Source organism: Plodia interpunctella, chromosome 7 (genome assembly GCF_027563975.2).
Source record: "Plodia interpunctella isolate USDA-ARS_2022_Savannah chromosome 7, ilPloInte3.2, whole genome shotgun sequence".
NCBI lineage: Eukaryota > Metazoa > Arthropoda > Insecta > Lepidoptera > Pyralidae > Plodia > Plodia interpunctella.
In genome coordinates, this window is record NC_071300.1 from 2,099,795 (window position 1) to 2,127,767 (window position 27,973).

Consider the following 27,973-nt stretch of genomic DNA (forward strand, 5'->3'; position numbering starts at 1 on the left):
CTTAATTACTCCTAGGGCTTATAGCGGATCCAAAGAGATTCTTGGTCACCGATGTATATCAGACTTCTTGATACTTACTTCAATTTTATAATCTAAATATAGGTACATATAACGAAATCAATGCACGCAGCACAGTTGTTGTTCGCGGTTCATTCCTAAAAAAATTTTTTTCATAACTAATTTTATTACCCAGGATTGAAACTAAATATTTTGAGTCAATCAATTATGCCCTAATATTGATTTGTCGAATTATTGGTGTATACGATAAAAATAAAAAAAATCATGATTTTAGCAGTACAAATACCTGCTCTTAGCGATACAGGCCCTTAAGAAATTTAAAATGTGAAGAAAGTGCTGAAAGAAAATCGATCAACGTTAAACATTTAACACAGATTTAGTATCTGTTCGCTGGCTATGCTATGATTGTCTTTTGGGCGGCAGTGCGCAGGCGCTGGGCGGGCGGCGAGGCGCGTGGGCGGCGCGTGCGCAGCGGCGGGCGCTCAGTCCGCGCGCGCTCTCGCCATGGCTCGCTGGCTGACCGGCTTGCTGGCGCTGCTGCTCGTCAGCGCCGCGACCACGCGCAAGTCGCCCCACAAGCCCGAGCCGCAGATCGAGGAGGTCACCGCCAAACAGCTCGAGCGAGTTCTACAAGACAAGGACTTCGTCGCGGTGTACTGGTGTAAGTCTCGCGTCTTCGGTTAATTTTGCGAGCTTACAATAATTGGCCGCTCGCCAGCCTGCGGCCCGTGTCGAAACGTCTGCGACGGCGCCCGTCCAAATGGGTTATCGCGGAGTTAATGATCTTCGGACGGGCGAAGCGAAGACCGCTTCTCCTGACTCGAGCATGATATTTTCGAAGCGAGCACTCCGAAATACGAGTTATGCAACCGCGGAGACAATAAAACTTGACCCGGCGCTGCGGCCGCCGCACGACCTAAAATGGCGCCGAGTCTCGCTTTCCTCGGTTCCTAAGAAGCTTGCTGCGCCAAGGTCGCAGGCGCCTACGCTCGCTGCTGTGCCGCATGTGCCGCTGAAATAGACTGCTATTACGTGGTATCGGCATTCCAACCATTTTCTTTTGTCGCCAACCGAGCCTGCAATCTGGCCGTTGCCGTCATGGAAGTGCGATTCGCGAGTGTTGGCCGCTAATGTCATATGTGAGCGATTCGTCAGTACATTAGTTATCTTGTCGAGCGATGCTATCTATATCCGTTGTTATGCACGTCTCACTCATTCGAAGGATGCAGTGACTAGTCTAGACAAAAAGTGCAATAAATCTCTGTAACAGTTGCATGATTGCCTGGGCTGGGAGACCTTTTGAATTGGCTTTCTTAGACTAAATAGCCACTTCAGATAATCTGCAAGAAAATATCGTTAGCTAATGATTAATGAGGATCAACAAAAACATAAACAAAACGTAAACAAACTTATGTGGTTGGCCATGGTCTTTAAAATTTGAACTACCGGATACTAAAATTCACCAGTTGAATCTTACCAAATCTTTACCAGTGATATTTACAAAATATAACATTAAAATTAAATCGACTTCAGAAGATAATAAAGATGATCTAATCTGACTTTTCCATTACGTTTCATGTCCTATCGCCTCTCCACTAATATTCTATTCGTAATTTAGTTGAAATAGTAACATCGACTTCAGTGATTTATTTAAACAATTAAGATCAATACTATGAAAAGTCAACTATTTTTGAGTTTAGTCTCATCAAGTAGGTAACTAGTAATCTAGCATTAGTTCTGTTGCTCTATGTAACTTTGATATCCTATATCATAGGCCTTGATTCTTGATAGAGTAACAATCGTAAAATGTTACAAAAATACATGTTACCAAACGGTTACCAGATATTTGTTAGAAAAGACACATAATTACGAAAATGTTACAACTGTTTGAGTTGGAGGACTTCCAAACGCGAGGCTATCATTAATTCCTGGATTAATGAAAATTGCGACAATTTCACTAGAATAATAGATGTTGATGATAACAGCGATTCGTGTAATGTGGACGAGAAGAGAGTTGTATCTAGAACACTAAAGACTTGCAGTAACAGCACAGGCGTTGAAGTTGAATAAAATATTGGGAAAATTTGTTAGTCACCAGATTTTAAGATACATTTGCACAGTTAATTCGCCGAACTTCGGCCGACATCGAATGGTATCTGTAGATCATTAAAAACGTATAGAAAAATCTACTGTAATTAATTTATTTAGTTCAATAAGATTAGATTATCTTTCAGTTGTTCCCGAAGGTTGACCGGTAGAGAAATCTCCTTGTACCAATTCGGTAAATCAAGTTAAAATAAATAAATAACAATTAAGTACAAGAATTCTTAAACAATCTTAGATTTTAAGATAAAGCTGGCTACATAAATCCGTCCGTTGCAGAATTTGGAAATATTCCGTTCTAGGCGTTCTATAATGTTGAAGATTGACATTATTAATACAGGCGTTAATAATTATTTTTAAAATACTTTACTATATACTAAGTTGTGCGTTATTTTGTGTTTATTATGACTGTGTTGTCTAAGGCTTCTGCCTTAGAACGTGGCCCAACTAACCCGGTCGTTTGATGTTTGCATAGGGACATAGGTCCAAGATGTATGAAGGAGCCTTGAGATACATTTGTTACATAGCGCACTATATAAAACATGGCCAAAGTCCGAAGGTTTTTACATCATGATTTTACAACATACTTCTCCAAGCTTGTAATCTTTCTATATTCCTCATATGAATCAGAAACACTGGAAATAACTGAGACATGTGAATGGGGCCAGTATTTGCGTAAGTGATATTTATAAAAAAATACTTTATTACGAATATAAACCGTTTTGTATCAGACATCAAATGGGCAACGTAAGATACACTTCTTCATGACGTTTGCTGATTCTAATTAAATCTGGTTCGATAGAAATTAACCTTCGGACGCTTAACTTTTAAATGGAGTGTGATTTACATTCCATCTAAGGGGTATTAACCCCTGGCATGCAATTAGAATTTTCGTCTTCACTTTATCACATAAAAGTTACATCATCTAAGTACACAAAAATTACGAAAAAGGAACATTTTACTAAGAAATATGGGTTAGAATTATCGTATTCGATAAACGTGCTAGGAGAGAATAATTTTGCATTTTTAGAAAGGTAATTCGATAGACTATCAATCAAGCCTTCTTAGATGCAAAAATATCTCCCATGATGAAATCGCCACCTCAAACAACTTGTATCGAGCGCAATATCGCTTTGTGTACAACTATTCTTGTGCAGTAATAATACGTCCCTGGAATAAGCCTAGCTGTGATAAATATGCCAGAAGTTGACAAGTTATTTCTTACAGACGGTGGCACTGCAGAAAGCGGCGTTGCATAACAATCTCGAAATTCTGAAATTGTGAATGAAATTGGGTCGGATACTGTACTCGTAGTAACAATGGTTGGACCAAAATCAAATTGATATTTATAACCAAGTTGATGTTTGATAGCTCTTTTCAGTATTCTTCTTGCTTGGTCTTTAATCCAAGTCCTGTATAATAGCCTAGATCTGTGCGCGAAAAGAAAAAAAAAACATTTTTTTTTCTTAAATTGGTGTTAGATTGTTCGTTTTTGTTCTAATACAAAAAAATAATGAGATACGTATTTCTATTTTCTTACTTCTGTTGAGTTTTTTTTTTTGGATTTAACAATTATGGAAAGAAAAAAACCTAGTACTTAATAAGAAAGAACGTAGTAGACGTTCTTTCTTATTAAGTACTAGGTTTTTTCTCTGGTTACGTTATCCAGGATGATGAAAAATATTGACTGTGTCTTGTTTTATATTGTACTTATCTGATATTATGGTCTCAAATTTATGTAACTAACATCGCTGTCCCTGTGCTTTTTCAAATCATATTTATTTTCTTGAGGTTTATAACTGTGTATAAAGTTTATTTGTTTCTAGTTTAACCTAGGCCGCTAATTAATAAAACAAAACGAAAGACACGGTCAAAGTCGCGCTTCATTTTAAACGTCAATCGTACTGCCAATTTAACGAAATGTTTGCAAAATGAAGTAAGTAGTTGGTAATAAATATCAGAAAGCTGTAAATTTTCTGTTTTATCGTCGTTTTACTACCATTATACTGACCTCCAAATATAATTCTAAGATATGAAGCCAAAATCACGAGTAACAAAGTCACGTGTGTTTATTTTGGTTTACATAAAAAAATGGCAATGATATAATTTAATTGCAAAATATAACTTGAGTCCCATGGCATGTTTAATAGTATGGGAATAATAAATACATCTGTCTCTGTCGCTCATTTCGAAATTTACTCATGTAGAATTAGTTGTAAGTTACGCTGAAAAGTGAAAACATATGAGAAACCTTAGTGTTATTTTCATGGTACCTAAGTCTAATTGCTAAAATTCGTGTATATTTTATGTTATTTAGGGTAATTTTGAAAATTATAGAGATTTAATGTACCTAAACTCTGTAGCTTGTATTTTTCAATGCAGTGTGTGCCTCAAGGCTGAAGTTTAGGCCTATCGCGCTAAACGAATATTGACGAAATCTGTTGGAAGCGCATAAATATCGGAAACAGTATATTTTATAACACAAATTTTAGAGAGATTAATTGGATTAGAGATGGTTTACTAAATATAAGATTGGCCGGGTTCAACAACCTGAAACTTTGTCCGCCCAGTCTAAATAAAAACGATTAATTGGCATTAGTGAAACATGATAAATATTTCTAGTCTCCGAGGCGAGTTTCGCGACTCCTTGTTCTATCCCGCGAGGAATCGTGATATTGAACTATATTAGAAAAGAGTTGGTCGCTAAATTTAACCTAGGACCGGCGTGTACTACAATATACCAATAACTTATGCACAAATAAGTTGGTAAACACAAGTACAAAATTTTGCACGAATAGCTTAAAATATGTTTAGGATATCGGGATATCGGAGTGCCGGAAGGCCAGCAGAGAGATGGACAGATGACATAATCAAAGTTGTAATACGTGGATTAGATTCAGCACAGGATAAAGAAGGTTGACATAAAAGAAGAGAGACTTATGCTCATCAGTGGGCAGAAAAGGCCTGAGATGATGATGATGAGTTTAAAATACAAATGCATACAAAAAGCGGTCTTATCGCTGTTAGCAATTTAACAGAATGGAAAGATAAAAATAAAAGAGATGTTCTTTTGAAACATCGCGTGAGTTTTATTTGGATTCGTCTGACAGAAATAGCAAAGCAAGAGTTGGTACTAGCTATTCCGATTCATAAGTTATATCTAGTAACTATAATTAATCTAAACATTATGTCGTTTCTATAATTCTAATGATCGCCTCCTTTTATTAATTACACCAGATGAAAGGGTTCCTTATCAACGGGAGGTAACAGTCTCTTTCAAAACTGTCATTACAACAATACAATTTTATATTTCGCTTTTTCTTCCTGTTGTTAAGTTTGTAACAACCAGAGTTATAAAATGGTGATAATTTTCACAGGCGATAGCATATACCTATAACTATTTAATATCTATTCCACCAATAAACAAGAAATATAGCTAGAATAACTTATAACTCCTTTGTGAATGGTGCAATAAAGAGTTTATCTATCTATCTAGACTTGGCTTTCGAGTTTCGCATCTCTTGGCCCTGTCTACCCTGCAAACGATAAAGACGTTATATATACATAACTATAGGTATTGTATCTTCGAGTAGGTAGTCCGAATTTGAGAAAGATTTTTACTTTGACGTTTTCGACTGGACACTTATAATCAAAGATTTATCCAAAATCTTTGCTTATAATGAAACCAAAATGATACAATTCTTCCAATGTCAATCTGTTACAATTTTTCCAAGATCATCTTTGCGTTTTACTGGTAGGTAGGTAGGTACCTTGGCTTCCTCTTTTATTCACAGGCGGATTCTTAATGGATTAAAAATATTTTTATGTACTTTGATCCACTTTTGCTTTAGAGTAAACCAATGGAAAACAAGGAAACTCGTTATGATTCTGTATACAAACATTCTTTGAGAACTGTTTTACTCGATACACATTTTGCACCATCTTACGCGTTTTATGATCATGATCGCAATAACTCGGACCAATAATTCATATCCTGTTGTCGTGCTAACAATTTTTAGAAGATTCAAATTGACTTGATATTGCTTATTTGATTTTATCTTAGTGTAGTTTTTAGTAAATTCAAAATCTTGGGGCGCTCGTGGTTTATTTATGGGTATTTGTGTTGGAAAGGGTAGTGGTTCGACTAATTAGTGCGTGGTTCCCTTATCGGGAATGAGGGAATGCAAAGGTAATATAGACAGATGCACCAATATCATAAATAATTTGGGTTTGCAAGTGATATCCGCTTACATATGCGGAACTAAACTGAAAAAGGTTCTCCGTTGATGGATATGTCAAAAAATACATCATCATCAAAGCATAACTTACCTGTCATACTTTAAAAGAACTCGGAACAGAGTGCGGAGTGCCAGCACCCGTGTGGTTTAACTGACATCTTCGTTACAGATGCCAGAAGCTGCGTCACATGTGACAAGGTACTCGAGGAGCTGGAGAAGATAGACGATGACACCGACACGTTTGGCGTCGATTTCGTCAAGATCAACGATAAGAGGCTCGCCAAGCAGTATGGCATCACGAAATTCCCCGCCCTCACGTACTTCCGTGAGAAGGAACCGATTATTTACGACGGTGAGACTTGATTCATCTAATAATTCATAATTAGTCATTATCGCCATTTTAGATTTTAAAACATCCAGGAAATTGGATTTCTCTCGAAGATTTCCACATAAAATAATATCTTCTTCCTAAATTAACGTACATTAATTGCCTGGAAAAGTTCGACTGTCATGATTATGAAAAATTTCAACTCAATCGTACGCTGGAAAGTGAGTCACTTGCTCAAGATTTTGCTCACAATAATTGAAATGAATGATTGCAAAATTCTTTACAAATACTTACCAACAATCAACCAGGTAGTTCTTATGAGTTCGAGATAGGATAAAAGAGACATAATGAAGGTTGTTTTACGCTTCCAACTTGATTTTCCTTGGTACTGTTGTTATTCTCCGTTCATCACAATGAACCTACCATGCCATGAGATTGGGAAAATCGACTTTCATTATTCAAAAACGACTTACAATTTTTACAAATATTGCAAGCTATATCTGACCAAACAAAATGCCTTCAAAATTAGTCGAGACTGTTTATGTAGGCAACGTCAGCAGTAAATTCAAGTAAACGTCTACATCCCATCGTTCTCTCGTCACTTTCTGACACTAATCGGATGTTCAATTAAATTTTAGTTAGTAGTTCTACATTTCTTAATATTCTTTCGCATCTGCCAGCTGTTACAATCGTAAATTTATTATATTCTACTCTGCAAACTATATTGGAATTGATTCACAATGAAGAACGGAAATTTATCGCAAATGTTTACTTTTGTTAATCAAACTTGAACCTAAGATTCGAAACTAAAAACAATATGAATCAGTTACGTTTTTAATCCCTGAATGGGAGTTATAAGTTTAACGTGTCCCTATGTCTATCCGTAGAAAACCCGCCAAACGGCTGAACTTATTTTGATCTAGTTTTTTATTTGATAGAGAATTTAATCGAGAGTATTCTTAGCTATGTGTGTAAAATGTGTGTCCATCCGTTTGGAAACCATAAGCTCTTTTCTAGCATGCACTGGCGAGTTTGTGATCTTTGTGATCACGTGATCAGGAGTGGCGGTTTTTAAAATTTAATTGACTGAAAACTAATTAAATATAATAGCGTGATGTTTTATAATCCGTCATATCCATTAGACAATTCCGACCAACACCATTTTGGATTATAAATATAATAAATCCAATCTAACATGAAACGATTTGTCAACATTATTGGCAAGTGTTCCACGAAAACGTAGACGACGCTGGCAGATTTTTCCGCGTTATATTTAAGCAGACCATGAACTTCACGCATGATTTTCTGATGATGTAGTATTTTAAGCAGAATTTCAAGAATTTAATAAAAGATGTCATGACGTTAAATTGAAATCAATCATTTCTAGGAGATCTCATGGACGAAGAAAGTGTCCTGGATTTCTTGACGAGTTTAGAAGCTATGGACCTTCCTGATCGGATAGAGGAAGTCAACCAGAAGATCCTTTCTAAAATCATCGAGGACACCAACTACGTCGCCGTTCTCTTCTGTAAGCATTACTCTATCTTCTCCTGTGGTTTTTCTTCGTAGATTTTATCAGCTATTGTGGTAAATTATGGCAAATTTTCTGAACTAACATTTCGGCCTTCGGGCGTGTAAATTCTTTTAATATAGAACTGTCAATTTTACATTAGAGGTTTCTCTGTCGCCTTTACTATTCGTAAATAATAAAGGACGAGGAGGTGTCTGTACATTGTGGTTTGTTTTGACTGTGTTTTTGACGTAGGTCCTGATCACAAAAGTTGCGGCCCTTCAAACAGTAAGTAAGATTCGCAGCTGGCGGCATGCTCCTCTTATTGTCGATTTCGCTGTATTCTTCTAGCTTGTAGTATGTAGAATAGTATATGTTTCATGTTACAGACTTGCTTACTTAGCATCCAACACAAGTATTTAGCACCAGTATTTTATAATGACATGTCTATTATTATTTAAATGAGCAATTGTTGATAAATTTGGCAAATTAGTTACTTGGCACAGATACAACATATCAAATTATTGTGACTCACAAATATGACGTGCATCAATAATGTCGGTCTACCAATAACTTACCCTCTGTTTCTATAATATTATGATCCCGATCTACGCTGCGAGCAACTTCATTATTTTTACCTCCGTAAAGTACAATAGTCTGGATTTCTATTTCTAGAATTGAATATAAGTCAGTTATAGCGTAACCGTCGAGTTCGTCTGCCTGATGTAAGGGAAAGCCAGAATCAAAAATGCGTTTGCATTATCGGGCCGTGAGGCGAGCTATTTTGGCCACGCTATTTACGTCCCGCCAGCAAGCCGGGATTGACGGACCGAGCTGTCACGGCTCCTACGTCAACCATACATTCTCACTCCTTAACGACAGCAAAATGTCTATCAAAACCAATAATTTTACAAACACTGAAACAGAACCTTTCAACGGTATTGCTAACATCCCGGATTTTGTCACTCAAAATAGGTTGACCTTGACCTAAATATTTGGTAAAATTGAAGTCTATTGCGCACAACACGGCATGCTGTCATAATAATAAAACTTTGTTTAGACTCTTTGATATCCTTATGGCCGTTAGAAAAAATGTTAACACGCCTGTGTCATGTCATAGAACTATTATAGAATAGATCCCTACAACATAAAATGTTCCCATAAACAATTGTGATAACAATAAAAAGTCAGATAAAACATATTTATAGACCTTTTAAGATTAAAGATGTTTGCGTTTGTAGGCAAACCGTAAATTTTAAAGTTTGTTATGCAACACGTAGTGAATCCCGCTTTTTAATGTATTTTTATAAACCGCACCATGAGGAATTTGTCATAGGCGAATGCACAAACAAATGACAAGCAACATTTGCAACAAATAACACAACTGCACGCCACAGCTTCAGACTGATACACACAGTTAACTTTCCTTAACGTCGATCAAATCAAATCAACTAAGCATTTAATTAACTGCACTGCTTCAGTCCTAGAAGCATGAGATAGGCACATTCAAGCACAAACACATGACATACAATTTCAGGTTTAAATTATAAAATATTTGCCTAAAATGTTTCAGACAAGCCAGAATGCAAGAAGTGCGCAAAGGCTCTTCAAGAATTGGAAAACATTGATGACGAGGCTGACCAGCTTGGGATTGGTTTTGTTAAGATCCACGACGAGGAACTGGCCGAGGAGTATAGTCTTGGAGATTTGCCAAGACTGGTGTACTACAGGCACCAGATACCTATTATCTATGAAAGTACGTGAGTCATTTTACGGTTACTGCCGTTGAATTACAATATAGTACAGCGTGATTTGAACGTGATAGGAAATTTACGTCATGATTACTGAACAACAAAATTGTACTTAGGTACAAGGCATGATTAGACAAAGCTAATACAGACAGATGTAAATTTAAATACCGATTTCAGTATAAAATAAAACGTTGCACGTTGCAAATTTTCCTCTAAATACTATTTGAAAGTTATGTCATAATAGTGAATGAGTATCGTAAAATGTTCTAGGCGAGCTGAGCAGGGAGGAAGACGTGCTGGAGTGGCTGATTGCCAACAAGTCCACTGGCGACGAGGAAGATGTCATCGAGGACGTTACCGCCAAGACCTTGAACACCCTCATAGGGAATGTCGATAACCTTGTAGTCTTGTTCTGTGAGTTTATTTTTTGAGCTTTCCTAAATAGATTAGCTTAGATTATAAATATTAGGTTTATTGTATCTATATATTTAAGATTCGGTTTATTTTTTTGGTCAGACAGAAGTTGCGAAACTTTTGCAACTGTAATTTTCAAATATTTTTTCTTGAAAGAAACACTTACGTACGACTATAGTAAATTTCATTTAAATAAACTTTCGTTAATTATAATAATAAAAACGTTTTAATAGATTTGCCAACTTGAAAATACAATTTTATATATAAATTCCAATAAAATGCGTTCAATATTTCAGATGACAACGGCGATGATGATTCTATGACCGTGCTGGCTGAACTCGAGAAGATAGACGATGACTGCGATCGCCACGGCATCCAATTCGTCAAGATTGATGACGAAAAAGCGGCTGAATCTTTCGGCATCGACAGCGTACCAGCCATCGTCTACTTCGAGAAACAGATCCCTAATGTTTATGATGGTAAATAGCATTATTTCTGCAACACATAAACATCTGGCGTACTTCACTATGTAAATAGGTTTATTACCAGTCTGATTACTACACGTTATTTTCAGGTGATCTTGAAAACGAGGAGGAGATCTTAGAGTGGCTTGTAGCGCAATTGGAGAAAGATGAAATTGAAGACGTCACTGATGAAATGTTGGACCGTCTGATCAAGGATGGAAAAACTGTCGCTGTGCTGTTTTGTGTGTATTAGTTTTAATGTCGTTCACCATTATGATTTATAAGAAATATACACGAATATCCATTAATTTTTTTTTTGTTTTTGCAGATGATAATAACGATCGTAAATCACAAAAAGTGCTAAACGAACTGGAGAATATTGATGATGAGTGCGATCAATTAGGCATTGCGTTTGTAAAGATCGATAATGATGAAGAAGCTAAAGAATATGGAATCGAGAAAGTTCCAACATTATTGTACTTTGAAAAGGGAATTCCTACTTTTTATGAAGGAAATCTAGAAGAAGAAGAAAAAGTACTGGCATGGCTCAGATACCAAGCAGAGAGTGATGAAATTGAAGATATCACCGATGAAATGCTGGATCTCATCATTGAAAAAATGCCATATGTCGCCGTACTGTTCTGTAAGTATTTTTAAAACGTAATACAAACTTATAGGATATTTCATTGAAAATAATGCCAATTATATGAAATTAAATCATCATATCAAAATTCATTTAGCGTAAATATATTTTAAGATTATTATTTATATTACTCTGTCAAGAACTGACATATAAATGAAATACAGTCTTTCAAATTAATTTCAGACGACAAAGACCAGAAAAAGAGTCAGAAAATTTTGGCAGAACTGGAAAATATTGATGATGAATGTGATCAAAATGATATAGCTTTTGTCAAAATTGATGACGATAAAGAAGCTAAAGAATATGGCATCGAAGCGATCCCAACAATGGTGTTCTTCGAAAAAGGTATTCCTCATATCTATGAGGGCGACTTGATGAAAGAAGATGAATTACTCGGATGGCTACTTCACCAAAAACGTCATAGTGAAATTCCTGAAGTAACAGATGAAATGATGGACAAACTTATCGAAACCACACCTTACTTAGCAGTTATTTTCTGTGAGTATGTTATTTTACAAATTAGTTTTAAGATATTAAATATAATTATTTTCTTACATTGCTTTAATTTTCAGACGACAAAGATGATAAACAAGATATCAGGATTCTTAATGAGCTTGAAAACATTGATGATGAATTAGAGAAAGAAGGTATCGTCATTGTTAGGATGGATAATGAAGACGAAGCAAAACAGTATGGTATTGATCATCTGCCAACACTCGTATACTTCGAAGAAAACATCCCGGCCATTTATGAAGGCGATCTTATGAATGAAGACGAAGTATTGGAATGGCTCATTGAACAGAAAAATAGTGCAACGATCGAAGAAGTTACTGATGAAATCTTGACTGACCTCATTGAAGAACATGAATATGTTGTAGTTTACTTCAGTAAGTGTCTGCTTTTTTGTTTTTTTTTTTACGGTTACAAATGTTTACCAAACTTCGGTTACCAAAAGGCCGTTTTCCGATGAATATGCCATTAATATGTTTTATTGTTGTCAATTTTTATTCTTTTATATCTCCACAACGTCCGAAATACGAAAAAATAATAAGACACTTTACAATGTATAAAATAAGTAGCACCTCGACATAAGAGTGATTTTTTCAGGTGGTAAATGTGAAGAAGGTGAAGAGTGCGACAACATCTTAGACGAGCTTGAGAATATTGATGACGAGCTTGACGAGACTGGAATTATCTTCGTCACCACAGAGGATTTACAACTTGCGAAGAAATATGGGATCAAGACCTTCCCAACTCTAGTTTTCTTTAGAAACAAAGATCCTCTGGTTTACAAAGGTAAAATCTTGTTTATTGTACTGTTAAACAGAAAGTTGTCATTTTTTTGGAAATAACTCAAAATGTATACTTCTTTTGTTAAATTAGGTGATATTGAGGATGAAGATGAGGTTCTATCGTGGTTAACAGATGAAGATACCTTAGAAATCCCAGGACGAATTGAAGAAGTTAACTCCAGAATGTTGGAAAAAATCTTGGAAGAAAATGACCACGTTGTTGTCTTCTTCTGTAAGTTTTAAAAAGATGTTTTGTGTCACTGCGTTTATACTGCGTGATTAAGTTAACGCTCCTAATGGCGATATTTTACTTCTTAATAATGTTCTTACAGATAAAGAAGGTGATAAAAAATCCCAGAAAATATTAAGCGAATTAGAGAATATTGACGACGAATGTGAAGAGAAGGATATCGATTTCGTCAAGACATCCGATGATGGAATTGATAAAGAATATGATCTTCCTGATTTACCAGCGTTGGCTTTCTACAGACACAAATTTCGCACAATTTACGATGGTGATTTAATGTATGAAGAAGCTATTCTTAAATGGGTCTTAGATCTTCTTGATTCTCAGCCAGATGTTATAGAAAGTGTTGATAGGAAAACGTTGAAGGATTTAATTGAGGATGTTGAGCATCTTGCCGTATTTTTCTGTAAGTAGAATATAATCTTATACAGGACAATACAGAAGGAAGGGATTGAATATTAAATAATTAAATTTTATCAATTGCAGATAGCGATGATTGTGATACGTGCGACGATATTCTTGACGAGCTGGAGACAATTGACGATGACACAGATAAACATGGTATTCAGTTTGTAAAGTCCAAGGATTCAAAATTGGCATCTGACATTGGAATTTTCAGTTTTCCAGCATTGGTTTATTATGAAACTGGAGTGCCAATTATGTACGACGGTAAGTTATATTGAACTGTAAGTAAATTGTATGGATAAAACATAGTCAATTTAAGACATTCAAATACTTTTATAAAGGTATTAAAGTATAGAATAACGATGAAGTATTGTTCTATAGGAATGCCAAATTCCTATGTTTTATGTTTTGAATATTGTGTATATAAGATAATAAAAAATACGATGACTGTGTCGTGTTTTTACAAATGGTATTATAGATATTCATTGTCACTTGAGAGCTTTTGACTAGCGGAATGGGTATTTAATAATCATATTTAATATATAATTTATTAATTTTATTCCATTTATAGGTGACTTAAAGAACGAAAATAAGGTTCTCCAGTGGCTTGTAGATCAAAAAAGTAAGAATCCACATCCATTTACAAAACTTTTGTTTTAATAATGTATCTTTCTTAAGGCCAACGAAAAGTGTACTTATAAAGTTATATGAATTTTAATGTATTACGTGCATGACATCATTCTTGAAACTATCTATGAAATGTACTTGTGTACGCCTTATACGCTGGATGTTTGAGCTATGTCATTTTGCATGACAGTTACTAATGCCTGCAGGTGAAGATAGACACCGAAAAGCCACTAAAGCTAATACTAAATCGAAGGCCAGTGCAGATGGTGATATTAAAGCCTCGGGGTTTAAGAAAACTAGCAGTGACCTAGACAGCAAAAAGACAGCACCAAATATAGAACGAAATCCAAAGATTCCTGGAGGTAGAGCAAATCTTCGACAAATTAAAAGTATAAGAGAAGACGACGATGATGATGATGATGATGACGATGATGATGACGAGGACGATGATGACGATGACGACGACGACGGTGATGATGATGATGACGACGATGATGACGATGACAATGATGATGATGACGACGACGACGATGATGATGATGACGATGATGACGATGACGATAATGATGACGACGACGATGATGAAGACAATGACGGTAAAAGATCAAAATCAAAAAACTTACTAAAACCTAAAAACATTGGTCAAGCCACCTGGAAATCTATCGGTGGATTGAAAATTAGATATCCTGGGAACAAATCTGGAAAAAAACCTGTAAAAAGTAAACATAACAATAACAACAACGATGATGATGATAACAATGATGACGACTTAACCAAAAAAACATCGACACTAAAAAAGAAATTACAATTCCAAAATTTTGATAAAAAAGCCACATGGAAATCAGTTGGAAAATTAAAAATTCGATACCCAGGAAATAGATCGGGGAAGCAATCCTTAAAAAATAATGATGACAACGACGACGATGACGATAATGATGATGACAGTGATGACGATGACAATGATAATGATAATGACGACGATGACGATGACGATGACGATGATGATGTTGATGACGACGACGACGACGATAATGATGATGACGATGACGACGACGACGATGATGATGATGATGGCGACGATGATGATGACGACGATGATCATGATGATGATAATGACGACGATGGTGAAGATGACGACGATGATCATGATGATGATGACGACGACGATGATGGCGATGAAGACGACGATGATGAAGAGGACGATGAAGATGATGTAAAAACAAAGGACGAAAGAAGAAAGCGAGGAGGCAGGGTGGGTAATAATGTTCGGCACAAAAAAGTAGTTGAGGATGATGATGATGATGATGACGACGACGATGATGATGATGATGATGACGACGACGACGATGATGATGATATAGGTTTTTTTGGTAGAATAAAGCAAATGTTTACAGGTAATAAGTAGCGTTGAGCATCCCTCGAGATGACCCTGCACGGAGGCACGGCTCCAGAACCCAAGTCACACATCTGCATGGTCGAACGGAACCCGCATGGGTCCTATACTTTAGCTGTCGCCTGCAGTCATTCGCGAACGCTTTCCAATTTAAACGTTTTCAACTCTTATTCTTACTAACAAATCATTTAGACTTAAAATAGCGCATAACAATCAAGCGCATAAAATATAAATATGCACAGTATTAACTCGCAGTTGACTAAAATATTATTGTAATGCCATTTATACCGGTATAAACAACAGCTTTTTACTGACTGCAGGCGATCGCTGTTTCTACATTGGATTGGGGGCGAAACCGGCTGTCCCAAAAATGACTTACGAACCATACCAGTGCTGTCCCACTAAAGTCCAAAGTCCGACCAAAGTAGCCAAGGCCACGCCAACAAAAGTGACGCCCAAGAAACTAGAGAAGGAGAAAAAACGACCGGAACCAGAGAAACCAAGCAAGGGGAAAAACAAGGCGCTCAGCAAACCTGAAAAGGGGTCCAAAGGAAAAAAAGGTTTATTCGATGAAAATATTTGGTGGTGGTAAATTTGTATCTAGTAATCTTTAGAAATGTCTGCTATAAAATCTAAACAGATATTAATGTAAGTTAAAACGGCGTGCACGCGTGGCATCAAGTGGACACGAATGTACTATTTGTCGGTCGTTTTCAATCCTTTCTAAATCTGGTTCTACCTGCCTAATAAATTGTAGTTGGTCTAACGATGCATCGAGTTACCACTGCCATTAACATTGCTAGCTTCCTCGTTTCATGTCGTGTCCCTTGATTCCTGCTAGCACTTAACAGGGTTGAATGTTGTAACATCTTACATTTGAACTGTATCTTTAGTCTTCATTGATTCATTAGTAATTTTAACAACCTTACTTAACATATGAAGATACAGTTCATTAATTTATCCTTTACAAATTATTTTCTTATCAAGAACATGAGGTAACTAAATATTGGAATATTTAGTAACAAAAAAACAGATGTACAAATCGTTAATTTCATTGTAAATTTGATTCCAATATTTAGATTTTAGATATGAAAAGGAACAACTTTAAGGCATTTTTTAATTGTATTTTGCCGTGCCATCTTGAAAGACTTATTGTTGTAAGGATTTCATGTTCATATAGAATTCTAGTCTTCATGGAATCTCATTATTTTGTAAACAGTTGACAAACAATTATTTCATATATTTTATTTAAACGTATTTACTTTAAATTGATTCAACTAATATTTTTCTTAAAAACGCAGTGCCAGATGATTGAGAAAAAGTTAATTTTAATTTAAATATATAATTTTCTCCAGTAATTTATTGTTAATATACTCAATTAGTCGGGTCTATTTTGATCATGATTTATGTCAGAAATTATAAAAATACTTCTTAATCGCAAAAGTCCCATGATCAGAATGAGCTGACTGATTTTAAACACAACAGTGCTGGCGTTGTGTGACAATATTATGGCGATATGTAAGTTGTATTGTTTGGCCGAAAATTCGCATGGATGTTAATTTATATTGTTACGTTTAGTTGTTGAGTCAGCGCTGGATATTTTTTTGTTAAATAAATACATTTTCTATTAAATTTTTACTTATTACCACACGAATGATGTCAGCATGTTATTACCGTAGTTGTCCGAGCATGCCATTCTTGGATGTGAACTGGTGAGTTTAAAATGGATGTGGTTTCTTTTCAATTTATTGTGTACATAGGAATTTCAGCATCAAGTAAATGTGAAAAAATTTTAGGAAACCTACTGGACGAATCTGAAGTTTTGGACTGGATGGTTAAACAGAAAGAAGATGAAAGTATTGAGGAAATAGATAGGGATAAACTGTTCAAGTATATCGAAACAAAAGAATTTTTGGCAGTTGTCTTCTGTAAGTATACAATAATCAGGACAAAGTTTGATAAGTTATTAGAAGACAAATTGTGGTAACTCATTTGTGTTAAAATATTACAGACAAAGACGATGATCCAGGAAGCCCAAGAGTTCTTCGGCACGTGGAGTTAATTGATGACGAAGCATCAGAATATGGCATAAAGATGGCAAAATGTAGCGATCGTTTAATGGCAAAGAAGTACGGCTTTCGGAATCCACCAGGCATAACTTACTTCAGGAAAGGAAAGTACATAAACTATGACGGTGACATTGATGATGAAGAGGAAATATTAGATTGGTTAACTGATCCGGAAAACATGGAGTTGACAGATCACATCGAAAAAGTTAACAAGAAAATGTTTCAGAAAATAAGGCAAACATCAGACTACGTCGCTGTGTTCTTTTGTGAGTTCTTAATTTATTCACATATTAGGTACTAAACTAATTTAGTTTTTGATTAGACATGTCTTAACAATATTGTTTCAATTTTCTTGTTACGAGTAGTTGATTATATCGTTTGTAATGTACTTTTACTCTAATTCCAATTGTATTGCACATATTACATGTTTTAGACAGTAATGACTGCAAACAGTGCCCTAGAGTGCTAGTCGAGATTGAGCACATAGACGATGATGCAGACGGCGCAGGAATCAATTTCGTCAAGATTGATGACAAACAGATGGCCAAGGATTATGGTGTCTTTGCTCTGCCAGCGGTTTTATTCTTCAAACTGGGGTCTAAAGATCCTGTTATTTATGCTGGTAATAATATTATTACAGTTTAAAGGTTAATTAATATAATATTTATAATTATGATTCCACGACAAGAAATATTATTTCAGGCGACTTGTACGATGAACATCAATTACTAAGTTGGTTGCTTACTCAAAAAAATCCTTCAGGTGACGTTATAGAGGCTCTAGAAGGTCAGGACTTATTGAATTTGATTGATGAATCGGACTCTCTAGCAGTTTATTTTTGTAAGTATCTAACGTGAGTACAGCCAGATTGAATTACTGTACAACATTTACTGTACATACTATGTTACAAGCTGTAATACTTTTGTCTTTGTTTAACTCGATTTAACTGCTTCACGTCAAAATCATTACAGGAAAATATTAAATTTAGTCACGCTAGTGGAATTTATATATATATATATATATTGTATAGAAAGAGATATAAATCTTAGTCATTACAAAAAATAAATAAACAATGCTCACTAACATTAAAGCTACGGTCGTCACTATTCACAAAATATAACTATCTTGCTTTTCATTAGGGAACAAAACGTTATGTGAAATTTGTAATTCAAAAGCCATGAGAAAGGCGTCGAAAAAGAAAGAAAAAGGACCTGAGGATGAAGAGGTGCAGGAACAAGAGGGTACTCGCTATTGGTTTAGGCCGATTGATGGCCTTTTTACCCTTTGTACTATTGTAGATTTTTGTACCCATTAGTCTCTGCACGTATTTGCATGTAGCTCCCTAAATAGTTTATATTTTAGTTGATCTGTAGCGTTCAATTCAGTTTGAAACCTAGTTTAGCCTCGATAGCATTTGTCCCGTCACATTTTAATTTAGATAACCTTGTACAGTTTGTTCCTGTAGAAAATTACTTTGAATCGTATTTGTAGTTTAGTTACAAATACACATAGTCGCACGTTTCCGCATTGTACCTACACCACCTTCAATGGTGCCAATTATTTCCTCCAGTGGAAGATGCTGACTCCTAGTCAAAACAGCTTAATTGGTTATAGATGTGGATATTTCAGATGGACCTGATTGTGAACAGTGCGCTGGCATCTTAGAAGAACTTGAAAATATTGACGATGACTGTGACAGACATGGCATAAAATTCGTTAAGACGCAAGACTATTCGATAGCTGAATCTTTTGGAGTGACCGACTTTCCAGTGCTTGTCTACTTTGAAGACAATGTGCCTAACGTTTACGAAGGATCTCTTGCAGAAGAGGAAGAAGTACTACAATGGCTCATTACTCAAAAAACTGAAGATCGAATTGAACTTATTACTCGAGTAATGTTAGAGAAAATGGTGGAAGAGACCCAATATTTGGCGGTGTATTTCTGTAAGTAAAATGTGTACATAAATGTACATTATTATAATAATACAATTTCCACTGGTTCAAATATATTTTCAATAATTTTTAGATAAACTTAACTGCCACATTTGTGATCATATACTGGAAGGATTAGAAGGAATTGATGATGAATGCGATGTTTACGGAATCCATATGGTGAAGATCCAAGATCCACAACTGGCTAAACGATATTCCATCAAAACATTCCCAGCTATGGTATATTTCAGGTAAAATAAATAGTAAAAAATGCTTATACAATTTAACTATTTTAGGTCTAAGGACATTTTGATCTCATGTTTGATGATTTCAGAAATGGTAACCCACTTCTATTTGAAGGAGATTTGCAAAATGAAGAATCTATCCTTGAATGGTTAATCGATGATGATAATCGTGAATTAGCAGATGAAATCGAATCTGTCAATGAGAGAATGTTAGAAAGGCTGCTTTTGGAATCACATTTGCTTGTTGTTTTCTTTTGTAAGTTCTGAGAAATCTACATATATATAAACTTAGCGTTCTATACTGAGAGGCACATTTATAATGTATAATGATTTTATTTCTGATTTATTATAGATGATGATGATGATTGTCCAGAATGTGAGGAAATCTTAGAAGAATTGGAACAAATTGATGGTGAAGTAGATCAATTTGGAATTGACTTTGTTAAAATAGCGAGCCCAGAGGCAGCTGCAAAGTACAACGTAATCAATATACCTTCACTCGTTTATTTCCGCAAACAAGTACCCATGCTTTATGATGGAGACTTGCATCAAGTTGACCGAATCCTGCAATGGCTGACTTCTCAAGATGTTTTTGAAATCAAAAATGAAATTGAGGAAGTCAACCGTAAAATGTTGGATAAATTACTGGAAGAAAATGAATTCTTAGCTGTCTACTTCTGTAAGTAGAAATTTTGTAAAAGCATCTTCTATTTGACCTTATAAGATTTTAATTCAATATTTTTGTCTCCAGATGAAAAATCAGTTGAGAGTAGATTAGTATTAGACAAATTGGAAAATATAGATAGTGAAACGGACAATCTTGATATTACGTTTGTGAAAATGCAAGATCCTCGATACGCACGAAAATGGGGTGTCACAAAATTGCCAGCCATTGTTTACTTCAGAAAGAGATTCCCGAGCATATACAGAGGTAAACCAACGAATGAATATTTACATTAAGTGATTGAAAATTCAGAAATTATTGATATTTAAAATTTACAATTTTTCCAGGTGATATACTGTCGGAGGAGGAAGTTTTGGAATGGCTTCGGAAAAATAGATTCCGTCAGCCAGAACTAAACATCTTCATGTATGCTTTGATAGCTCTGTCAATAGCATTCATTATGTATACAGCCTTCTTGCTACAATGTTTTAAGCCATCACCGCCTGCACAAACGCCACATCCGAAGCAAGCGTGAGAAATCTCCCACGCATTTTAAGAATTTAGTTCTTCTATCATGACTTTCGGCCGTGTGAGGCCTGGATCGATTCGATTTAGACGAGACCATCGTTTAGAATGGTTGATACAATATCTAGATCAATACATAATACGTTCTTGGGATCAAACTTGAGTAGAGATTTTAGAATACAAACGCCTAAAATTAATACAGAAATGTTAACACTGGAACGTTTCATATTTCACTTGTTGAATTTTATCTTTTTTTTCTATAAATAAGTTTATGCCTCTTTTACAACTTTGGTGAGTTAAGATTTTTTCTAAATGTTTTTACTAATAATGACAGTACTCTTGTAAGTTTTCTTTATCTATGGCATTTTAAATTATTGTTATCTTCGTTAAGACTGTACTATCTCGTCGGTAGCAATCTGTATGGATCTATAGTGTGCGTTGTATCGTTTTCCAGTGTACCCTTATTATATCGATTTTAAAAGCACCGATTATATCTTCTCGATAATGTTAATGATATCTTTAGCCTTTTAGATTACGTTGAGCCTTTGTTAAGTTTGTTTGAATTTCAAGAGCTCAAAAGCAAAGTCATTTAGTCATAAAAGTAAGTTAAGGTTATTCTACATTTTTGTATGTAGTGTTTTAATAAGATGTTAACCGGTTGTGCCATTAGTTCGTGTATTTTCTACTACAATTGATTATTTTCCATCTCTGACTTTTAGATATGCATATGTATAAGATATATGTGTACCACGTTTGTTATTTGTATTCGTAATGTCTTCCTTAAAAATTCCTCGTGTGCCTTTTAAATATTACTTTCTAGGATAAAAGCTTAGCTTCAGATCGAATCATGAATTCGAGCTCGATTCTGAATTTGGAGCATGATATCTTTAAAAGTATTATATGCTAGTAACGTTTGTAACAACTCTTCGCGTTTCTCAATTCCCTTCTACGAGGACATGGTTTAATATTTTCTACTCTAGGTATATTGTGACTTTGCTTGCGAGCTCATCAGTGTCTGTCTGAAGGGCGGGGACAGGACCGAACTAGCGCCCGCATGTTATTGCGATGCTTATTTATATCCCAGACGGAACACCCAACTGCAATGTGGGTTAATTGCGTTCAAAGTTCAGTTGCTTCATTTCCATAGTTTTCTTGCTCCTCGTCTAATCACGTACGAGCTTCTCCTATGAGTTTCATCTTAGCATTATTTGAAGGGTAAGTGAAGTTTACAAATGTAGATTCTAGAATTTTTGCGTCAACCAACAAATTTTACAAAGTCTGCTTGACATTGCTTGCATCCAAATAGTATGGTAGCTTCCATTAGGCTTGATATAAGTGTATCTCAACAACTAAAGAATTATATCTTCATAGATACATAGGTATTGCCAAAATGACAATACCTACCTATTAGATTTACTTTTTTAATATAGAATTTTACAATTAGTCTATAAGCTTGAAAGTATCGCAATAACATGCCCGAATACTCTGTATCATTCCCGCTCTAATTAGTGTACTTATTATTGTGTATAATTATAATGATACCTTCATTGATGAAACGTAAGGAACGCGACAGAAGGAAATGCTCAAGGAATTGTGCGAACAAGCGCATACGTGGACACTAACTTGTATATAAAATGTAAATAAAATAAATTTAATAAAAATAGTAAAAGTTTTAAATGTGCATTTATTTTGTGTGTTGAAGTCCTTGCTCTAACACTAAACAGGAAAAGAAATGTCTTATGCAATACACAAATTTAAGAAACTTTAAAAAATATTCGTAGTTAAGTGGAAGAAGTAGGTAAATTATCATATATATACAATATGTCGATAATCTTGACAGAAGCTAAAGATATAATTAATACAAGAAAATGTACTTAAAATCTGAAAGATGATAAGAGATATAATATTGCATTCAATTTGAAACAATTCAGACAAACTAAAAAACAAGACGGAATACAATTCTCCATTGTTTATTTTAACTTAAAAAAAAACTTTCATGATTTAGAAGAATTTATGGAGGTTTTTTGGACCTTGACTCCAAATTTATTGTACTTTATTAACTTTTTTAAGTTAATAAAGTAAATTTTTATACGAAATAATAAGTACTTACCTATTAATAATAATAATAATAATAAAAATCTTTATTTCGAGCATCCAGGACTCATATAAAAAAAAATGTTAGTAGTATACAAAGAAGCTTCTAATCTAGTGTTAGTAACAAATGTATGTGGCAGCCTAATTTTTATTCACTACATGCAAATCGCAGCAGTGGTTGATGTAGGGACAGTCTAGCCGGCTCGCTATCATGGCCAGGATGCTGTTGGAGCTGGCTCGGACGCGGCGCACCAGGCTGGCGCCGCGTTTCCGCATCGTCGCGTAGAAGCAGTCGACCCGCGCCGCGGCAAACATGCCTGATGCGCTACAAAACCGAGGCAGCCGCAACAACACCCTGAACGCGTTGTTATATTGGATGCGAAAAGCGTCGTACGATTTTTTTGTAAAATGGGCCCACAGAGTACTCGTATAAAATGATGTGCAAAATGCTCTGAACAGAGTTTTTTTGACATCTTCCGAGCATTTCGAAAACTTGTGGGCGATCATATTTGCTCTAACCGACAACGCTCTTCGCTCCCTATCTATATCGGCATCGTCCTTGAGGTCAGGAGCCAAGATATGTCCAAGATATTTAAATTTTTCTACTCTGTTCAGAGGAACACCATACAGGGAAATAGTAGGTATGGACAAATCTTTACTCCTAGCTCCAAAAACCATGACCTCACTTTTCCGGATGTTATATTTAAGGCCGTGCGAAGTAGCATATGCTTCACAGATGGACAGGAGTTTCCTCAGCCCGCAGACCGACGCGCTCAGCAGGGCCATGTCGTCTGCGTAACTGATGTTATTGACGCACACGCCGTCCACGTGACAGCCGACATGCTCTCTGCTGAGCGCCTCGATCAGCGCGTTCACATACAAATTGAATAGCGACGGAGAGCTTAGCCCGCCCTGTCTTACACCACATTCCATCTTATATGGTTCAGATAAAGTGCAATTCCATTTAACATTGTTGATTTGATTTCCGTACCAAAATTTGAATAGATTAATAAGTTCATTAGGGGCCTTTATGTCCTCCAGTTTTTGCCAAAGGAGATCATAGGAAACCAAATCAAATGCACTGGACAAATCAAGGAAACAAGCGTAAACGGCTGTTTTTCGACGCAGGTAATATGAGACAGTATGCTTAAGGCTCAGTATTGCACTATCGGTTGACAGCTGGGGTCGAAACCCAAACTGATTGTCATGCAACTTTAGGTATTTATTAAGCTGAGCATTAAGCAGGCCGTCCAGTACCTTAGCCGTTATAGTCGCCAGCGATATAGGCCTATAGTTTGTCCTATCCGCCAGATCACCCGTCTTGTTTTTTACAATTGGTATTACAATAGTTCGCATGAGGTCACAGGGCAAATACGAATGACTTATACAAAGCGACAACAGCATTGACAGCAATCTACATATATGGGAACCAGCATGCTGAAGATGCTCAATGCTGAGTCCATCATGACCTGGCGACTTTCCACGCGTCATAGCCCGTAACACATTGTTAACATCCTTTGCGCTAAACAATATACTTATTTACAATAGGTTTAATTTGACATTTTCGTGGTTTTCCACGTAGTGTACTTTTTCCCGTTCAAATAGGTCGACCATTTCGTCGATGAATTGGGCATGGACAGCGTCTACCTCTTCAGGTGTTGGTTCATGATTCTTCTTCACTTCCATTGGGGCACCAACTGTAAATAATATTGTTGTATTCATATAAATGTTGTCCTTTATTTAGTTATACAGAGCAGCATTTATAATTTGTTGTTACATGCGATTAGTATTAATAGGTAACTAAGTAAATGTAGAACTTTATTCGTCTGCTAATCTAGTTTTTTGAAGAGGAGCTCATCTTGAAAAGCCTCTAGCTTTTTTACACATTACATTACAGCATTCTCTGTGTGTGTTTTCTTCGTGTAATAAAGAGTTTACAAACATTACTACCTACTTGAATATTATAATAATCACTAGAATTTTTGCGTATACTCGTGAGGTAACGCGGAAATCCTTTTATTTTGTAAGTAACATCGTTTGTATAAGTAGAAGTATCGACGAGTGAACTTTGATTTTCATAAATTTACATGCAACTTTGTTTAATGGATTTTATGAGTTCGGAATGTAAATGAATGAACTTACTGACGACAAAAAGTGGTTTCCTGTAAGGCACTGATCCATAGCTGTATTGCAACAGGCCCCTGGCCTTCGGGAATAGCGGGTTGATCCCTGTCAATTTGTAGACCATGTCCTGGCACTTCCTCGCGAAAGTTCCTTCAGGTTTCTTGACTGGGTCGTAGAGATCCACCTCGCCGAAGGTTATTGTGGGGACCAAGGAGGCGCTAAAATTAGGTGTTTAGTTTTAATACACTAAATTATCAAATCAAAATTAATATTGTAATTAATGTTCTTTATATGTGAAATAAATATATAAAAAAAAGTATAATTTTAATTAAAGCCAGTTTATCAGTTGCCAGTGCTTTGCTTTCATGTTGTTTTCGTTTCGCATTTATCAAAGTATACCTACCCAAAGTCGAGATTTTTTTATTGCAATTACAACAAGGCTGAAATATTCTACAGAAAAGCCCAAAGATGTATAAAGTTGAATGTGGGAAGGAGAAATAAATAAATAAATATATTAGGACAAATCACACAGATTGAGCTAGTCCCAAAGAAAGTTCGAGACTTGTGTTTTGGTAAACTAGACCAAGACCTTTCCTCTTCCTACTAACATCGTGTGTTCGCGTTTGCATTCGGAGCTGTGACGTAAAAAGCCGGGGCTCAGCGAAGAGATAACCCATATATATTTTTCAATTCGTCTCCGATTTTACAACCGGCTTTCTGTGTGACGTTGGGAATGCTATTGCTGCCAAAGTTATGTAAAACGGTAAAATATGGAGTGGTCCTATTCTAAGTTGGACCACAAGCAACACAGATCAAGACTTACCCAGACTTAATAGCACAGCGAATAAAACCCTTTCTCTGTCTCAAAATCGTGTTGTATTGCCCTGGGTGAGATTCAGCTGCTTCCTTAGCACCTCCTACTATGACCGCAACAGCGTTGCCCTTATATCGCTTAGAATCCAAAGAGTACACAATGCTTTCTTCAGAAGCTATAGTACCACCAATAGCCATTGCGAATTCTCTAAAGAACGGCACGTAGAAGTACAAAGGGAGAGTGGCAAAGCCCCTTCTGATACCAGGGAAGTGTTTGCCAAATTCGAGAACATTGGCAGCAAGAACTGGGAACAAGCCCATACAAATTACACCGTGAGGTATGCAAGCCAGTAAGTAGTTCTTTGAAGGGTCCAATTCAGCTGTTTTGATCATCTTCGTGGGGAAATAGTTGCAATGGTAGCGCCACCAACTCCAATTTCGGACCCAATCACGTCTGGAAAATAAATTATTTCGTACATAATTTGGCATAGGCAGGACAATAAGTGTGTCATGATAAATCGAAACTACAATAAATATTGTCAAAATCAAAATCAAATAATTTATTCAGAAATTAGGCCTTCACAGGCACTTTTTCACGTCATATTCTAAATTAAATGATGTTCACAAACTACTAGCATTTCGGAACGACCACTGCTGAGAAGAAATGGCGAAAGAAACTAATTTGTGATCCGAGTGCTGAGATATATATCTATATATATATATCTCAGCACTCGGATCACAAATTATCTATATATATATATAGATATATAGATGTGAAACACAATTAAGTACATGAAAATATATGAAAAACGAGATGACCAGTTCCCTCTGGCAGCACCCGTTCACGAGTTGACGCATGGGACAGCCATCGTGTAGATCAACCTAATAAATAATAGAAGGAACCTCACGACCCGGCCCACGATGATTTACAGGGATAGACGTCTTCACCGCTTACATTATACCACTGAATTTTGTTGTTTTGTATGATATTTCTTAAAATAACTGAAGATCCTTTTGTCAAAGCAAAATCAAGCTAGGTGTGCATTTATGCTACCGTTTATCTAATTAATCTAACATGGATACAGTAATTTATATCGATAAAGATGAAACTAAAGCAAAAGCTCGTAATAATATAAGTATACTTACGGACGACCGCCTCTTTGTCCTGTATTAATGTCGTAGAGCATCCAAACAGAGTATGCGATGGCTAAGTACCAATAACTGGAATAAAGCAGTTTGATGAATAAATATATGCTGGAGAAAACGCCGAATGACGTCATGAAGTGGAACCAGCAGAAGACGGCCAGCGTTTGCAGACGACGCTCCAAGGGCACATGCAGAGGTGCCCATTGTATTCCTAAGATGTCCGATAAGGATCTGAAAACATTACTTGAATTTATAATACACAAAATAAATCCATTTTATGTGCTGGAATCTAAGTTAAATCTATGTTAAGGGTCGAAGAGTCTCCAAATCTATAAACTTTGATGATGTCCGTAATTAAATTTAGTATAAATCGATAAGTAATAGGTTGTTTTTTTTGGATAAATATTAAACGAGAGTGGTGTGCCGCAAGGGTCATTACTATGCACTTATGTCCTTCTTTCTTCAATTAGATGTAATTAAAGGTAAAATCCGTGGTAATTTGTAAAACAATAATCTAATCCATTACTCAGGTTAAGCTTGGAAAATAACTGAATAAAAAAAAAACATAAAAAAATATTTTCACCTTACCAAAGAGAAAGAAAATTATTTTACGGCATTTGACGAAGGTTAAAGCTAACGATTAAAATTAAGAAACAATGGGATGTCAAAAAAAATTAAACAGCGACTTACCTGAACAAATCCATTTTACTTCTACTTTTATCTTACAATATTCAAACACTAGCCCATAATACACATCAGCCAAATATAACTTAGTACGTCTAAAATCACAGACAGATTAAAAATATAATAATAATAGTTACAAAGCTAAACAAAGTCCGAACCACGCTGACAATAATGTTGAACATGTAAAAATTAAAAGACTAAAAGTTAAACAATGTTCTTGCATTATTTATGTATTTTGCATTAT

General features: G+C 35.7%; 3 protein-coding genes across 14 annotated transcripts; 1 reads left to right on the forward strand and 2 right to left on the reverse strand.

The window, feature by feature from the left end:
• Positions 1–432: 432 nt before the first annotated feature.
• hlk (hulk) lies at positions 433–22,931 on the forward strand. 12 transcript variants are annotated; one of them, XM_053747383.1, is made up of 28 exons: positions 433–679; positions 6,529–6,711; positions 8,075–8,215; positions 8,453–8,485; positions 9,771–9,953; positions 10,219–10,362; positions 10,659–10,841; positions 10,937–11,068; positions 11,155–11,469; positions 11,653–11,967; positions 12,042–12,356; positions 12,577–12,765; positions 12,853–12,993; positions 13,094–13,414; positions 13,495–13,677; positions 13,985–14,035; positions 15,754–15,993; positions 17,230–17,361; positions 17,445–17,768; positions 17,936–18,124; positions 18,205–18,342; positions 18,642–18,743; positions 19,117–19,446; positions 19,529–19,685; positions 19,769–19,935; positions 20,032–20,358; positions 20,431–20,610; positions 20,691–22,931. In XM_053747383.1, the coding sequence occupies exons 1-28, from the start codon at positions 523–525 to the stop codon at positions 20,876–20,878; spliced, it is 5,460 nt and encodes a 1,819-aa protein (XP_053603358.1). In that variant the 5' UTR covers positions 433–522; the 3' UTR covers positions 20,879–22,931. The 12 variants fall into 12 exon arrangements, 11 of the variants coding, with proteins under 11 accessions (XP_053603358.1, XP_053603359.1, XP_053603361.1 ...); XM_053747384.1 differs by having other exon boundaries at positions 19,132–19,446; XM_053747391.1 differs by lacking the exon at positions 433–679 and adding an exon at positions 1,019–1,157.
• LOC128671153 (2-acylglycerol O-acyltransferase 2-A-like) lies at positions 22,533–27,888 on the reverse strand. Its single transcript, XM_053747402.2, has 5 exons — positions 27,736–27,888; positions 27,046–27,276; positions 25,910–26,353; positions 25,105–25,304; positions 22,533–24,659 (listed from the first exon to the last, which is right to left on the reverse strand). The coding sequence occupies exons 1-5, from the start codon at positions 27,747–27,749 to the stop codon at positions 24,502–24,504; spliced, it is 1,047 nt and encodes a 348-aa protein (XP_053603377.1). The 5' UTR covers positions 27,750–27,888; the 3' UTR covers positions 22,533–24,501.
• LOC128671406 (uncharacterized) lies at positions 23,104–23,895 on the reverse strand. Its single transcript, XM_053747854.1, has one exon. The coding sequence runs from the start codon at positions 23,893–23,895 to the stop codon at positions 23,104–23,106; it is 792 nt and encodes a 263-aa protein (XP_053603829.1).
• Positions 27,889–27,973: the final 85 nt, after the last annotated feature.

Excerpts from the sequence above, each read along its gene's own strand:
- hlk (XM_053747383.1), top strand. The coding sequence starts at position 523 with ATGGCTCGCTGGCTGACCGGCTTGCTGGCGCTGCTGCTCGTCAGCGCC. Across the intron at positions 12,357-12,576 it reads ATATGTTGTAGTTTACTTCA|GTGGTAAATGTGAAGAAGGT; the intron begins GTAAGTGTCTGC and ends TGATTTTTTCAG. Across the intron at positions 18,744-19,116 it reads AGAGGTGCAGGAACAAGAGG|ATGTGGATATTTCAGATGGA; the intron begins GTACTCGCTATT and ends AATTGGTTATAG.
- LOC128671153 (XM_053747402.2), bottom strand. Across the intron at positions 25,305-25,909 it reads CGCTGTGCTATTAAGTCTGG|CGCCTCCTTGGTCCCCACAA; the intron begins GTAAGTCTTGAT and ends ACCTAATTTTAG. Across the intron at positions 24,660-25,104 it reads GAAACCACTTTTTGTCGTCA|TTGGTGCCCCAATGGAAGTG; the intron begins GTAAGTTCATTC and ends TATTATTTACAG.
- LOC128671406 (XM_053747854.1), bottom strand. The coding sequence starts at position 23,895 with ATGGAATGTGGTGTAAGACAGGGCGGGCTAAGCTCTCCGTCGCTATTC.